The 14,822-nt window shown below is 47.0% G+C and overlaps 1 protein-coding gene across 1 annotated transcript in view; it reads left to right on the top strand.

Moving 5' to 3' along the window:
• LOC104467506 (plexin-A4) overlaps positions 1-14,822 on the top strand; it is a gene marked incomplete at its 5' end in the record, with an annotated part of 69,851 nt that overhangs the window by 28,581 nt on the left and 26,448 nt on the right. The window contains 3 exons of the mRNA XM_010081298.1: positions 2,060-2,126; positions 4,371-4,517; positions 10,935-11,094. Of these exons, the coding sequence (XP_010079600.1) occupies positions 2,060-2,126; positions 4,371-4,517; positions 10,935-11,094 (374 nt within the window). The remainder of the gene's footprint in view (positions 1-2,059; positions 2,127-4,370; positions 4,518-10,934; positions 11,095-14,822) is intronic.

The following is a 14,822-nucleotide window of genomic DNA, read 5'->3' on the forward strand; positions in this document are numbered from 1 at the left end:
GTTGTTCATTCCTGTCTTGTCCTGTGCATCCCATCTTTCCTCTTTCGTCTTCTCCCATCTCTTTTCTAGCTCTAGTCCTCTGTTAGAAATTAAATGTGGCCTTTGGAGCACAGCCAGTGAACAAAGAAGATGCCTCCACTGTCCCAAGCTCTGAAAACACAAGGAGGAGTCAGAGGTGTGTTTCGTGCTCTGAGATGGAGGTCTTGCACTGAGCAGCACCAGAATAGAGTCTACTGATGAGCATGTGATTAGCTCAGTGCCTTGGGATTCAGATGTTGGTGTGAGGTCCCCAGACAATTATTTGGAGCAGTTGAATTCACTTTAATGCTTCCCCTCTCTCCCAGTGACTCTGTGGATGGAAGGGAACCCTCCAACATCCTTCTGCACTGTTGGGTTTTGGGGCTATTTGACAGGAGGAAAGAGCTGGCTGGAATGATTTTCGCACGTTGGCTGTGTCTAGTGTTCATCCCACATGACATCTACAGCCTCAAAGAAATCAAAGTTGTCCGGGCAGAGACCAACAACACAACAGGATTTCAATTCTTTTTCACATTGTAATGCCAAGTTTGTACCGTGTGATGGGTCCCAGATGTCGCATTGGGGAGTGTCGGAAAGAGCACTCTTCTGGGTGACATTCACTGCAAAGAGCTCAGACCATTATAATCATGGGGACTGCTGGACTTGAATATCCTACCATGACCAGTGGAGAACACCAGCCAGGTGACATTGATCGAGGGGAATACAGGGCAAACAGGCTGGTTTGGACAGAGGCAGTCTCTAGGCAGAGACACAGCAGTGATCATTGTAGACCAAGGAAACAACATTAATCTGGTAGCAAACTGGGACCGTATCACTTCTTTCTTTAGTTGCAGGCAAGAAAAGAGGCATGCCAGAAAACACCCGTATTGTCATTCATCCTCCCACCATACCCACCATCTAAGTGAGATTTGCCCACAAGAACAGAGAAATCCTTATGGAAACCAGGCTAAAGATCAACTGCATTTAGCTAGAGAAGGGACCATCACTTGTGGTGTAACAGGGTTCTGCTTCTAGGCAAGGTTGTTGACCAGCTCCACGTATACAGCTCCAGTGATGGAAACCCTTCCCCTTGCAAGTCTTATGCTCCAGAGAAAGTAAGATCAGTGTTATGCTGAAAGACTAGAGAACCTAAAAGGCAAGGTGGTGTCCTAAGTGAGAACCCCTGCGTGGCTTTGGTGGTAACCAGGACAAGGAAGATCCACTTCAATTCATAGAATCATAGAATGGTTTGGGTTCAAAGGGACCTTAAAGATCATCTAGTTCCAACCCCCCTGACATGAGCAGGGACACCTTCCACTAGACCACATTGCTCAAAGCCTCATCCAACATGACCTTCATCCAAGCATAGACACTTTCTTTCTTCTTGAGAAACACCAGTGCATATGCTGGAGCCAACACAGGTTTATCTTGTGCGCCTGGTGTCCCTACCACATTTACAAGTCTGTGTCAGTCCTTCTGTAGGAAAAGTTCGTCCTGAAGACTCAAGATGGATTTTTGTTTGGTTGAGGACAGAGTGCTCAAGGGCAAATGATGAGCTCTGTGAATGCACCACGTTGACACGTTGGGGCGTATAATCACTCCCAAATACCAGGGAGATAATCAGTGCCAGATAACTATTCTCTGGTGATTTAGATCGGTGTTTCTCAAGTATTTATATAGCCTACTTGTCATATGGCCTGACTCTGAGGTCCTCATATTTGATGGATTTATCCTTCCTGAGCTCCTCTGAGAAGGTTCCCTCAACTGTTGTCATCTCCATTTCACTGATGGAGAAACTGAGAAACAGACGTACAGGGACTTCCCTAGTCACAGTAAGGATTTCCCTGCAGGTTTCCTAAATCCAAAGCTAAAATACAGAACCTAGGACATGCTGAATCCTGATGGTGTCATGCCAGACTTTCCATGGGGCTCAGATGTCTGGGCAGTAAGATGGACAAAGCCAGTCTTTTGACTAGCCCTTTGATATGACCACCATGACTAACTCATTTCCAATTTGCTTTTTCTCCCTGGATGATTTTAGGACAGAGTCTGTGGCTGAGAAAATGCTCACCAACTGGTTCACCTTCCTTCTCTACAAGTTCCTCAAGGTAAGAGAAGCACCAGCCCTGGATGAACAGCTGCTTTAGTACATTTCCTCTTGATGAGGTTTAATTGGGGCAAAATCTTCACAGATATAAAGGCTTTTTTTTTAACCATTACCTAATGGGAGAACAAGGAGGAACACTTTGCTCGAGAGGCAGCCTGTTGGTCTTACTCCGGTACAGAGGTGAGATCTAAGGGTCAGTGCTGAAACATAAAGGATTTCAGAGCGTGGTGGAGACCTGTATTGAAAATGCTCTCCTTTTGCTAGCAGACTGGGATCCCTGTCACATGGTGAACCATATTTTCCATTACTGGAGATCTACCACCCCAGTTCAGAGACAGTTCTGAGTCCCAGTGCCTCCATCATACCCAGTCCCTCTGTCATACTGATGCCTTTAAGGCCAAGCCCAAGCTCTTCTTGGCATGAGGCTGCCTCAAGCCTGTCCTGGCCACGGCCATGCAGCCTCTGAGAGGAGAGGGCTGGACGCAATACACCATGTGAACCTGACTGCTGCATCCAGAACCCAGCACAGGCTGAGGCTGTTGCTGCTTTTTATCCCAGTTGGAGGTAGCATTGGCTTTGCAGGACACCTATCAGCAAAAAAGACTTTGGACACTCCCTGAACCCTCTAATTCCTCCTGGAGGGTCTCCTTGGGGTGGTGTATAGGGAAAAAAACAAAAAAAATTTTTCAGTCTTTGAGACCTGCCACTGAATGATGGGTGATGGCAGTTTCCTCTTGGGGACCCACATTGAGCCTCAAGGATGCTAATTGCCAAAGCACCCAACTCAGAGTCAACTTTTTTCGAAGGAGCTGAGCTCTGCACCTCTCACCTGCTCCCAAAGCAGTTGCTAGATATCCTTACACCTTCCAGCCCCGTTTGGACAGAATAGCCACCCTCTGCCTGGCAATTCAAGGCTTTCCAGATCAGTCCCATTCCCCTAAGCCTTCCCCAGGCACAACCTGTCCAAGGATAAACTCATGGAAAAGTTTTGAAGGTCCCTGGAAGGTAATTTCAGTGACTTCAGTATCAGATTCCTGCTTTTCAGCTGAAAGCAAAGGATATAAGGAGGTGACTCTCTAAAGCTCTGCTTTTGTAATAGGCTTTTTTCCCCCCACTCAGCTACTTGTCTTCTTGCCTTAGCCTGAACGGAGGCCTGATAAGGGCAAGAGACAGGCACACAGAAGCAATATGCTGCTGGCAGATAAGCTAATTAAGTGGGAGACAGGTGGAGGAACTGAGGAAAGGGGCCACTTTGCTTCAGATTATTAACTTGTTTTCGCCGGGATTTACACCGGAGGAAGATGACCTCGCTCATTGAGTTGGGACACACCGCAAGAGGGGAGGGCAAGGTGGGGAGGAGGGGTGGGAGGAAGGATGGAGAGATGAAAGGGAAGGGAAGCAACAGAAGAAAGCACAATGAGGGGTGCATAGAAGAGAATGTGTGGAGGGAGGGCGGCGAGGGAGGAGAGGCCAGGAAAAGTGTGGGAAGAGAAATGCAGTGAGTATAAATGATGGGAAGGAGAAATTGGGGACAGTGGTGCTGTGCTGACCCTGCCTGTGGACTCCTTGTTGGTGTCTTGTGCTGGGCCCCACATGTCTGACATCGCTGGTGCAACTGTACAGATCCAGGGACACGTCTCCCCTGGGTGATGGAGCTGCTCCTGCCTGAGCATCCCTATTTACCTCCAGCATGAGAGTGCCCAGGGAGACTGTGGGCTCAGCCCAGACACCCAGGATACGGCAGCAGCAGACCATCTCCCTTTCAGACCTGTCTCCAGGTCCTCTGGGATCCATCCCACCACCTGCTCCAGTGCATGGTGACAATCACTTGAACAGTTCCTACAAGGCTCTGCTAGCTCCAACATTGCCAGGGAGCACTGACCCCCTAGTCCTGTGATGGGACACTCGAGAAGGACTGGTTGCACTCTGTAGAAGTGGAGAGTGACCTCTATTCCTGGGCTGTATGGGATAGAATCATAGAATCATGGAATCACAGAATGGTTTGGGTTGGAAAGGACCTTAAAGATCATCAAGTTCCAACCCCCTGCCATGGGCAGGGACACCCTCCACTAGACCAGGTTGCCCAAAGCCTCATCCAGCCTGGCCAATAGGCTGGTTCCCACTGATGCATCTGCCTTGGGTGGCTGCGGATGGCAAGCCATGGCAGTTGGTGAGATGCTACGTAGGTTGGGTTCTCACCTCTGATCCTCCTGTTTCACCTGATGGTTGTCTCTCACCCCTGCAGGAGTGTGCTGGCGAACCTCTGTTCTCCCTCTTCTGTGCCATCAAGCAGCAGATGGAAAAGGGCCCCATCGACTCCATCACGGGGGAGGCCCGGTACTCACTGAGTGAGGACAAGCTTATCCGACAGCAGATTGATTACAAGACACTGGTGAGTGTCCTGACCACATAGAATCACAGAATCATAGAATCATAGAATAGTTTGAATTGGAAGGGACCATGGAGGTCACCTTGTCCAACCCCCCTGCAGTAAGCATGCCACGGGCTTGTCCAGCCTCTTCTAGCAAAAGGGGATTTAGACAAAAGAAGCCAGTGATGGGCGTGCTGACCCTCTGGGACAATTCTTGCAACCCAGCAGGGTAATTCTGTTGAAAACTGACCAGTTGTACCCCCTAACACAGCAAGGTTTGTGGCTGAAGCATCTCCTTGCAAAGCATGTTTGCAAAGATGGCTGCTTCAGAGTTACTTCCATTGCACCCTGCCCCGTGCTCAGAGTATCTGCAGCTCCACAAATTTTTTGCCTGTTCTATGAAAGCATCTGCAGTTGTTTCAGGGTAGGCTGACAGTGCCAGTCCTCTACCGTTGCTTGGATTAGGTGAGGTTCAGGAGCGCTGGAAGACAAGCGTGAACCTTGTGTCATTAACATGCCTGGGAATGTGAAGACGGTAGATATGGGCAATTTACTGTGTTCTGTTAGACAAAATACTTCCTAGTATCTGCCCCTTTTCCCTGGAGTGATGTCCATCCTTCCAACATCCCTCTGAGCTGTAAGTCAAAGCTGACAGTCTTCCTCCAGCAGAAAGGTGGGGTTGTCACTGCAAGTTGTCACCACCCTGAGCTCTTTTCTGGGAGGAGTGTGATGCTGATGGTGGGTTTTCTTCCTCCTTACTTTTGGGACCACCCGGGGGTATCTTCACCCTTCCTTCTGCTCATGACTTCCTCCCTCCTCCCCAGTCCCCAGCACCAGTGGCAGAGCTGCCCAGCACCCTGGGCACACACAGATCTGGTGTTTGCTGGGCAGTGCCTGCCCGGGTTGGCAGCTCTTGGCCATGTTGGGTGTCCCCAGCGCTGAGCTCAGGCAGGTTGGGCATGAGGCCCTGGTCCATGGGACACCTGTGATCACAGGGACACTCGCCTCAAGGCCATCCTGAGATCTTACATTGTTGGGTCAGTGCAAAGCTAGTGACAGCAGAAGTTTTATAGTAGGCTATATTGCAAGGATCTTCTCCAGAATAATCCTCACCAGAAAAAAAAAAAAAAAAAACAGTTTCTCCAATGAAGAATTCAGCATCAAGGAACATGTTAGAGGCACACAATGGAGGTAACTGCTAGGTCTTTTCTAGAGCTAATGCAGCCATTCCTCTTGAGCAAGCACAAGTCAAAGAAAAATGAACATGATTTAGAGATTTCAGGGGAAAAAAAAGTTAATCCCTGTCACTGAGTCTTTTGCTCCAAAATGTATTTGTCTGGATGGTGAAAGATATAAGTTGCATATGTCCAGCTTTAGCTTCTACTCTGAGATTACAGCCTTTTCTTGCTTGATTAAAGAGCATCAATTAAAGAGCATTAGATATCTCTTCTTAGTGTCTTTGTGGGCTTTCACTTTTTATTGGATACAGTAAATCCACTGAGCCTCTAAGTCTCTGCAGGATGAAGAACACTATCCAAGTCTTCACTGATCCTTGTAATTTATTTCCCATGCCTTTGTTCTCAGAAGACCCCAACCCCAAACTTTAGGGCTGTCAGAAGATGCTCTGAACTTATAAAATTATTTTATTTTGCACCTTCAATTGAGGGGCATTCATCTCCCTTAACTTTGAGCTGGCTTTGAGAGCTGTGTCCAGTCGATGTTAGTTCTTTGACCTAACTTAGATCTTAGTTCAGGTGGGCTGATGCTAAGAAAACCTGCTTTTCTTCAGTAAATACAGACATCTAGAGTGTGCTTGAATCACTGAGCTTTGATTGAATCCAAGTGTGATGAAGGGGTAGATTTTATTCTTAAAGAAGACCACAATTTTATTTTTGCATATTAAAAATGTGACTTTCCCATTAAATCGGCAGCATAGCACTTCTTTTCTACTACGTGTGGTTGTCTAGCAATGTGGAGGCCTCATCTCACATGGAAAGACTGAGCAAAAAGGAAGAAAAAATGCAGACACAGAGTGATCGCTTTCACCAAAGGAAATCCCTCCGATCCTTTTCGGCTTGATATAAAGCAGCCAGCAAAGAGTAGTAATTATACATCAGCCTGAACAAAGCTCTCCTCCATTCGCTTTGTGTCGTTTGATGTTAATCAGCTCTCCCTCTTACATCTCAAGAGCAGACAAATATATCCCGATAGGAATCTCAGCAGATTTACAGAGATCAGCTTTGGTGAAGGAGATTAAGAAGCAGCAGAATATGAATAGGATTTTTTTTTCTTTCTGTTTATTTCTGGTTTATTTTCTCCTTCCTCTACCTTCCTTAAGCAGTCTGTCATCTTTTATTAAAAATATGTAGCAATGAAATAAAGCAAGAACGGATTCAGTATTTGGAACAGAGGAATTCCCTCAGTGTCTCCTGCTCTCCACCAAATACACCTGGTCACCGCTGTGAGTTTGCGGTGCGCGTGGCTAAAATTTATTGGGTTGTTCATGTTTCATGAGTGCTAGATGATTGCTTGACTGAGTTAAATCACGATTCCAGCAGCGTGGCACATTGAAACAGGCTGTTTATTGTCATTATTTGAGGAAGACAAGGCCAGAGCTTCTTCTGGAGGACATTTCTTCTTTAACCTTCATTAATCACGACCAAATATTTTAAGTCATGGTTTTGAATATGGTTTGAGTGAAAAGCAGATCCAAAGAAATTGACTTATCCAGGGACAAAAAAGAAGACAAAGCACTTCCAGACATCTGGAATTACTGATTTTACAATGCACACCTCATTCACTACATTTAGATTATTTCAGTCTGATTTCTCTCCAAACCAGATAGCTCCAATTTGCTGTCTGCTGGGTCCTACAATTCTCCAAGGAAGCAGCCCCATGTCCCAGAATCTTCGCGGTCTGTAACAATTTCTGTACTTACAAAGGATTTTTCAGTCCAGGAGAAACTCAGCTAGTCACAGGTGTGATTTGACAGAATAAATGTGTTGCAACGAAACAGTGGGTTTTCTCCCAGGCTGCATACCTCAGAGAAACACCCTCTGGTGTTAATGTCTTCACTAACAGTCAGGGCTCATCACCACTGGTCTGCAGTGTTATTAAAAACCCAGCAAGATTATTCCATCTATGAGAGATGATAGGAAGATCTCATCCCTGCTGACCGCCATCTGCTTTTTCCAGAATACATGATTTTTTGACCATGCCCACCTTGGCGGCTCCAATGTTGAGATTCTAATTGGATCAGCTCTCCTGAAAGCATATTCCAGATGGATAAAGATGCTTTGAGATGCTTTTGGTTAAGGCTTTTCAGGAAATTTTAGTGGCAAGGAGGAAGCCACTACAGAGATATCAGAAGGCTCTCCAATGCTTGGACTCTTTAGGAGGGTTCTCCTCCTTACTCGCTGCCAAGCCTCACTATGTGTTAGTCTTCTTGGACCCTCATTAGCCCAATCTAGAAGGGAGAGAAAGATGTCTTACCCTGGAGCAGAAACTGTAGACCATTCAAACACTGCAGAGAACTCAGAGCCAGGGTCCTCATATGAGAAATCCCAAACTGTGTCTTTATTATTTAAACGTCAGTAATCTGCAGTGGAGATCAGAGCTTAGTTGTGCTAAGCATTGGATGTATATATATACACTTAGAGACAGCTCATGGTTGGAAGGGCTGGCAGACAAAAAAAAAAAAAAAAAAAAAGCCCAAGGATGTAGAAAAAGGTCAATAAACACAAATCCAGTGAGATGATGTGCCCCAAGGTTTTAAACAGTCAGTGGGAGAGCAGGACTCAGAGATCACTACTTTGCTTGCTCCAACCTTTCCATGTTGATCTCACAACTGGTCCTTATGCTGTGCTGACACAGACCTCAATGCATGACAGAACAGCAGTGACAAATACTGGTGTCTTCTCAGGGGCAGAACATTCAGCATCTCCTTGAGTGACACTGAAGCCTACCTTGGCAGCTCTGCCCCAGCTTCACATCAGCTGAGGGTTGATGTGAAGCCTTGGGTATATATGTCAAAGCCACTGTGCTCTGGGAAAGCTCTTGGTTTCTATAAACAATGATTGAATTACCCAAAAATGTTGAAAGGAGCCTCTTGACCATCACTGAAATGAAGATAACAGTGTCCAGGGGTTGGCAGCTACTACCAGCTGCCCCACTCTTGAGGCCACCAAGAGCAAACTTCTCTCTGCACATCTCTTTGAGGTATTGCCTTCCCTGCTCCTTCTTCTTCCAACTGAGCTGGAAAAGAGGAAAGCAAGGACTTCTGTAGTCAGGGCATGAATGATCATGGCTCACCCAGGCCTTCTGAAGTTGTCCCCTTGTGAAATTTAAGGACAATCAAATTATACGAGCAAATCACCATTGTCAGCTTCCGGCCAGATGATGGTCCACGTTGCATGGTGGGTACTGGTGTGGTGGGCAGTGGAGATGTTGGCCCTTCTGGACCAGGAGGTAGATGCCTGGTAAGGTAGCCTAGATTATTTTAAACTGCACTTAATACCTTCATGTGGGAACTGAATCGAGTCCCAGGTACTCGCATCAGAGGTGAATCCCACCACAGACCTTGCTCTGGCTGGGATCAGCTCAATCTGCCTTAGCTGAGCTTGGATCACTGAGAGAGACCTGCAGGGTAACTTGGTCTCCAGAAGCATGGCACTTTCAAAAGAGCTGTCCTAGCCTCCATCACTGCTTCATTTCTCTACAGGTGTGCAATGAGAGGGGGGCAACTAATAACCTCGACACTGGATGTGTTTCAGCAGGGCTTTTTATGTGGAGTTCTGTGATCCTTTGAGATTAAAGATGCCACAGAACTGTAAATCTCTGCCGTTGTTATTATTGTCTGAATTGATGCTTCTTCAATACTCCTGGAAGTGACATATAAATAATAGCATTACGATCTAATCAATATCTCGTATTTACATCTCCCCTTTCATCCAGAAAGATCACAGAGCTCTTTGTAAGCAATATCTTCACAAGTCCCTCTTAGTCGAGCATAACATCACCAAAGAGAGCCTGGTGAGCCAATATATAATTATACTGATATGATTTCACCCAGTCTCAAGCCACTTTGAGATCCCACTGCATCTTAGTAGGTTAAGATGGAAAGTGATGGAGAGTCCAGTATCTACTGAATACTACAGAAGGGAATTTATAGTCAAGGTAGAATTTGTCTAAGGCACAAAACCTAACATGTGTGCTCTTGTAAAAGTGGCATAGGAAAGTTTAATGACAGTATATAGCCAGGAGCATCACTGAACAATGCCTCAGAGTGCAAAGGTGTGCTAAGTTTATAGAAGTTTATAGACTTCGCACACTTGTAACCAGAAGAGAGCAGAATGCTCAACATAGACATGGCCAAAGGTTAGCAGGCAGATTGCTGTTAAACACTGTGTATGTGTGTTTAAGGCATCCCTCCCTTGCCAGCCCATATGCTTTGCATTTACTCTTGCACAGAGTCTTCACAGAAAATTCTCCTTTTAAGAAAGGAGGGGCCTCTCTAGTTGAGTTAATTTTCTTGTTCTATATGTGAAAGGTGAAAGCAAAAGTTTTTGTTGCTGTTGTTTTGTGTGTCTTTTTTTAAGAATCCCTGCATTTCAAATTAATATCATAGACTCATAGAACTGAAGGATGGTTTAGGTTGGAAGGGACCTTAAAAATCATCTAGTTCCTTTGGATATCAGTCCAGCTCCAACTGGGATCAGGCTTGATTGCATTTTTGATCATTTCTATGAAAAGAGTGTGTCAACGACCATTGTCTGGTACCGTTTGCCTGAATGGAGTTTTTACTGAAAGCACCAGAACCTGAGGTGGTATTAATGGACTTCCTGTTATTAAGTTAGTGAAGATGCCAAGGAGATGAGGCTCAAATCTAAGGGGTCATTCCCATAGGCATAGTAGTTTCACCTCACAGAGACAAGCGGCCTGAGACCTAAGTTCAGAAAAACCTTCACATCAGTCCCGAGTCACTGGCTGCAACATCTGGAAGCCCACAGCACTTAGCTGAGAGCCAGATCATAGAATCATAGAATCATAGAATCACAGAATGGTTTGGGTTGGAAAGGGCCTTAAAGATCATCAAGTTCCAACCCCCTGCCACGGGCAGGGACACCTCCCACTAGCCCAGGTTGCTCAAAGCTTCATCCAGCCTGGCCTTGAACACTTCCAGGGATGGGGCATCCACAACTTCTTTCAAATTCAGGACTCTTCAAATCCTGTGTTACCTTTAATTCACTGATATTAAATCCAGAAACCAGATCTCTGTGCCCTCTGAAAGGGCAAATACTCTTGGTACACATTTTTCCCCTTATTTCACCCTGGGCTTGTAGAACGTGGGGACCTGCAAGAAGGTGGCTGCAGAAGGGTGGCCAGAGGGTACCTGTGCTTCTGTGCAATGTGTGGTGGGTCTCACTGCCTCTCTCTCAGGTCCTGAGCTGCGTGAACCCCGACAACGTGAACAGCCCCGAGATCCCTGTGAAGATCCTGAATTGTGACACCATCACGCAAGTCAAGGAGAAAATCCTCGATGCCATCTTCAAGAACGTGCCCTGCTCCCACCGGCCCAAAGCTGCTGATATGGACTTGGGTACGTGTGTGTGCACAATGGGCTCTGATTGCCCCCGGGCAGGGGAGAGAGGGAAGATGGGAGAGAGCTAAAAACAATCTAGACACTTCGATGGGGCAAGTGCCACATCTCCAGACTGGGTGTGCCCATGGTGCTTGTGCAAGGCAGAGCAGAAGCCATGATGAGAGGGTGGAAGAGAGGGACTACATTGGTGCATGTACTCCGGGCTTATGAAATATTTGGTCTTGAGGACTTAAAAAGACCAGTAGCCATCCTGCTTTTCTGGCCACAGAATTCAACTTGGACAAGGGTATGGAAAAGGCATGACTGGGGCTATTCTCATTGTCCTGCCAAAGATTCCTGGAAAAAAAGCACCAAATGCCCAGAGTGGTGTGGTCAGCAGTGTTCAGGCTGCAGGAATATATTCCTAGCTCTTCTCTGAACAGGGAGAGTTTGGGTATTATATATCTTTTCTTGCTGAGATAGTTAGAGCCCAAGAAGTATTAATTGCTTGTTGTGTGAGCATAGGAAAGGGGATAAAGCATCCCCTGGTTAGTGGGCTGCATCCATCTCACCCCTGACTGCTTCCCTCCTCCCAGCAACCCACCACCAACAGCAGGGCTGGGGGCTGCTGCTCTGGGGTTTCCTTTCTGCAGAGGACTTGGAGGTCTTAAGGAAAGATCAGTCCTTGTATTTATGAATTTGTGGTTTGGGGTTTGGTTTTTTTTGTTTTTGTTTGTTTGGGGTTGTTTTTGTTTTTGTTTTTCTCAGTGTTTGCTCCTTCCTGCTGCTTGGAGGGTGGAAAAATCTACACCACCTTCACTTGCATTTCTAAGCAATTGAGCTCTGGGGCACACCAGGAGCTGTACAGCCCAGTGTTGGGGTATCTCTGAAGCCAAAATCTGTTTCTGTCCAAAATCCAGAGCAAGGATGCTGGGAGGAGTGGATGTCTGAAGTTGGGGTCCAGAGGCAGATGGGGTACTACATCTGGAAGCTACTGGGAAAGAATGTAGAAAAATCTGCTCAGGGCATCGCAGAGATGCCTGGTAGGGATCTGGGGACCACATTGTGGCTGTATCTGCCAGAATTTGCCCTCAGTGGCCTTCAGTGGAAGAGATTTGAGTGCAAAATGATGGAGTCTATAAAACCTAGCAAAGTAGAAGAGGAACCAAAAGGAGAAAGGAACGGAGTGACGCCAAGAAACCATTCACAGCAATAATGGAGGCAGGAATGGGAGGTCAGGGATTCAAGTTAAGTGTCTGTATGCGTGTGCGTATGTGTAAGGGAGGAGGGGAATCCTGACAGAAATTGCAGCAAGATTCCTGCTCATGAAAGGCTCTTAGAATAATGAAACAAGCTGCCAAAACCAGCAGCAGTAAAGAACAGATCATATACATCATCAAGAAAGGACCCAAGGTGATTTGGGAGTTGCTGTGAGTCAGGAGGGGTAGGGTGAGCAGGAGGGCAGGCAGGGCAGGGTGCCAGGGCACAGGAGATCTCACTGGGCTTTACAGCCAGATCTATTGGACTGTCTGATGCTGGATGGTGGCCACAGAGCCCATTACATTTGGATCTCAGACTGGGAGTAACTGGAAAGTAGTTTGTTGTGCTGTGGGGATGAATAATGCATATGTACTGGGAAGCAGGAATCTTACCTGCATGTTGCAAATACAAGGGATAAATTGGAGTCCACAGATTTTATTGTAGTTTTGACAGCTGACAGATACAGAAGTGTATGTGTGCGGGGTCCCAGCTGGAGCCTGACAATTGTACATCCAGGACTGCTGCTGTTTTAAGAAGTATTGACCTGCTGAGTGGTGCTGAGGACCAGCAAGTTCCAGAAAGTATTTATGAACATGCGCACCCCTCTGAGGACAGGTTTGTCCATACTGACAGAAGACTGCTTAATGAGCAGACCTTTGGCCAATAGCATTGATGATGCAGTTGGGGGGGGAAAGAAACACAAAAATCCCCTAAATCCTCTCGTCTAGAAGAGTCTTGCTAGCAGCAGTATAGTTGCAGACTCCTTCAGCACAGCAGCTAACGAGGTGGGAGGAGCAGGGGCTGGCACAGGTGAAGCAGGGACAAGAGGATATGCATGTCGAGGCACAGCTCCAGCCCAGCCTCTTTGCAGGAAAATATGTTTATTGGCACCTGGAATCCTTCAGTGACAGGGAAGGCAGCAAGGGGAGAGCAGAAAGCACTGCTGGCCATTAGAAAACACCACAGAGCTCTCAGGATCAGCCTGCCCCAAGCTGAATGCTCAGAATTCAAAGGCAGCTGGATCAGCCCTGCCAGTTGTAGAACCACAGGATGGGTTGGGTTGGAAGGGACCTTAAAGATCATCCAGTTCCAACCCCCTGCCATGGGCAGGGACACCTCCCACTAGCCCAGGTTGCTCAAAGCCTCATCCAGCCTGGCCTTGAACTCCTCCAGGGATGGGGCATCCACAGCTTCTCTGGGCAACCTGGGCCACTGCCTCACCACCCTCACAGGAAAACATTTCTTCCTCATATCTCTTCTCAATCTCCCCTCTTTCATCTTAAACCCATTCCCCCTTGTCCTATCCTTCCACCCCCTGCTCAAGAGTGTTTCCCCATCCATCCTGTAGCCCCCTCTCAGCACTGGAAGCTGCTCTAAGGTCTCCGTGGAGCCTTCTCTTCTCCAGGCTGCACACCCCCAACTCTCTCAGCCTGTCCTGGCACGGGAGCTGCTCCAGCCTCGGACCATCTCCGTGGCTCCTCCTGCCCCGCTCCAGCAGCTCCGTGTCTGTCCTGTGCTGAGGACCCCAGAGCTGGGTGCAGCACCCCAGGGGGGGTCTCACCAGAGCGGAGCAGAGGGGGACAATCCCCTCCCTCGCCCTGCTGCTCACGCTGCTGGGGATGCAGCAGTCTATGCTAAACAGTAGGTCAGAGCAGATGACTGTAATCTGGCCTTGAAATTGATGGTTTTCTAAACAACAACACTGTTTTCCATTACCGTTGCAGTTTTCTGGGCTTTCTGTCCATACCATGGCTAGATTGCTCACATGGAAGAAAGCAAACAAGCTAATGAGTTATTTTGAGCTGTTAAATGCAGGGTAGCTGCAGGCAGAGTGACTTGTATGTGTCGCAAATGTCATAATGTTTTGCAGTTACCCAGACAACTCATGGAGGGGGTTGTCAGCCAAAAGCACTTATTTTGGACACCCTGAGGTTACATTTTAGTCCAAAAAACCCAAATTGCAGCCCTCTGACTGAAGGCTTCTTTCTGCAGTGGCTATTTTTGTTATTATTATTTTTTAAAGCCCTGGCCATAAATAAAATACCCCGTCTTTGGGAAAGGATTAGGGTGTAAGGATCACAAAACAGGAATTTGGCTCCATGTGGAGGTATTCACTCTTCCCTGCGTTTTGGTTGCTTTTTGAAAGGGACTGCTGATGTGATGGGAGCTGCTAGGCTGACTCTCTTGCAAGCAGGGATGCTGTCCCAGGCTTGTTGTGGACCATGTCAGGCAAGCTTTCACTGCCTCACCAATGGTGCAGTACTGGGATGAGGGGTGCAAACTTTAGGAGACATTTAAACTGAGCCTAACTCTGGTATATATACAGCGAGGCAGACAACTTGCATCTACAAGATGAAATATTTCCCTGGTATCTTCCATCTACATGTTCTGATATTAACTAACTAAAGAAACCACAGTGTTCCTTTCTCCACCCAAGAAGCAGACAGGAGTTTCTCCTTTCTTCCTAGACATAGAATCATAGAATC

The sequence above is a fragment of the Pterocles gutturalis genome, unplaced genomic scaffold, assembly GCF_000699245.1.
Source record: "Pterocles gutturalis isolate BGI_N339 unplaced genomic scaffold, ASM69924v1 scaffold12544, whole genome shotgun sequence".
NCBI lineage: Eukaryota > Metazoa > Chordata > Aves > Pterocliformes > Pteroclidae > Pterocles > Pterocles gutturalis.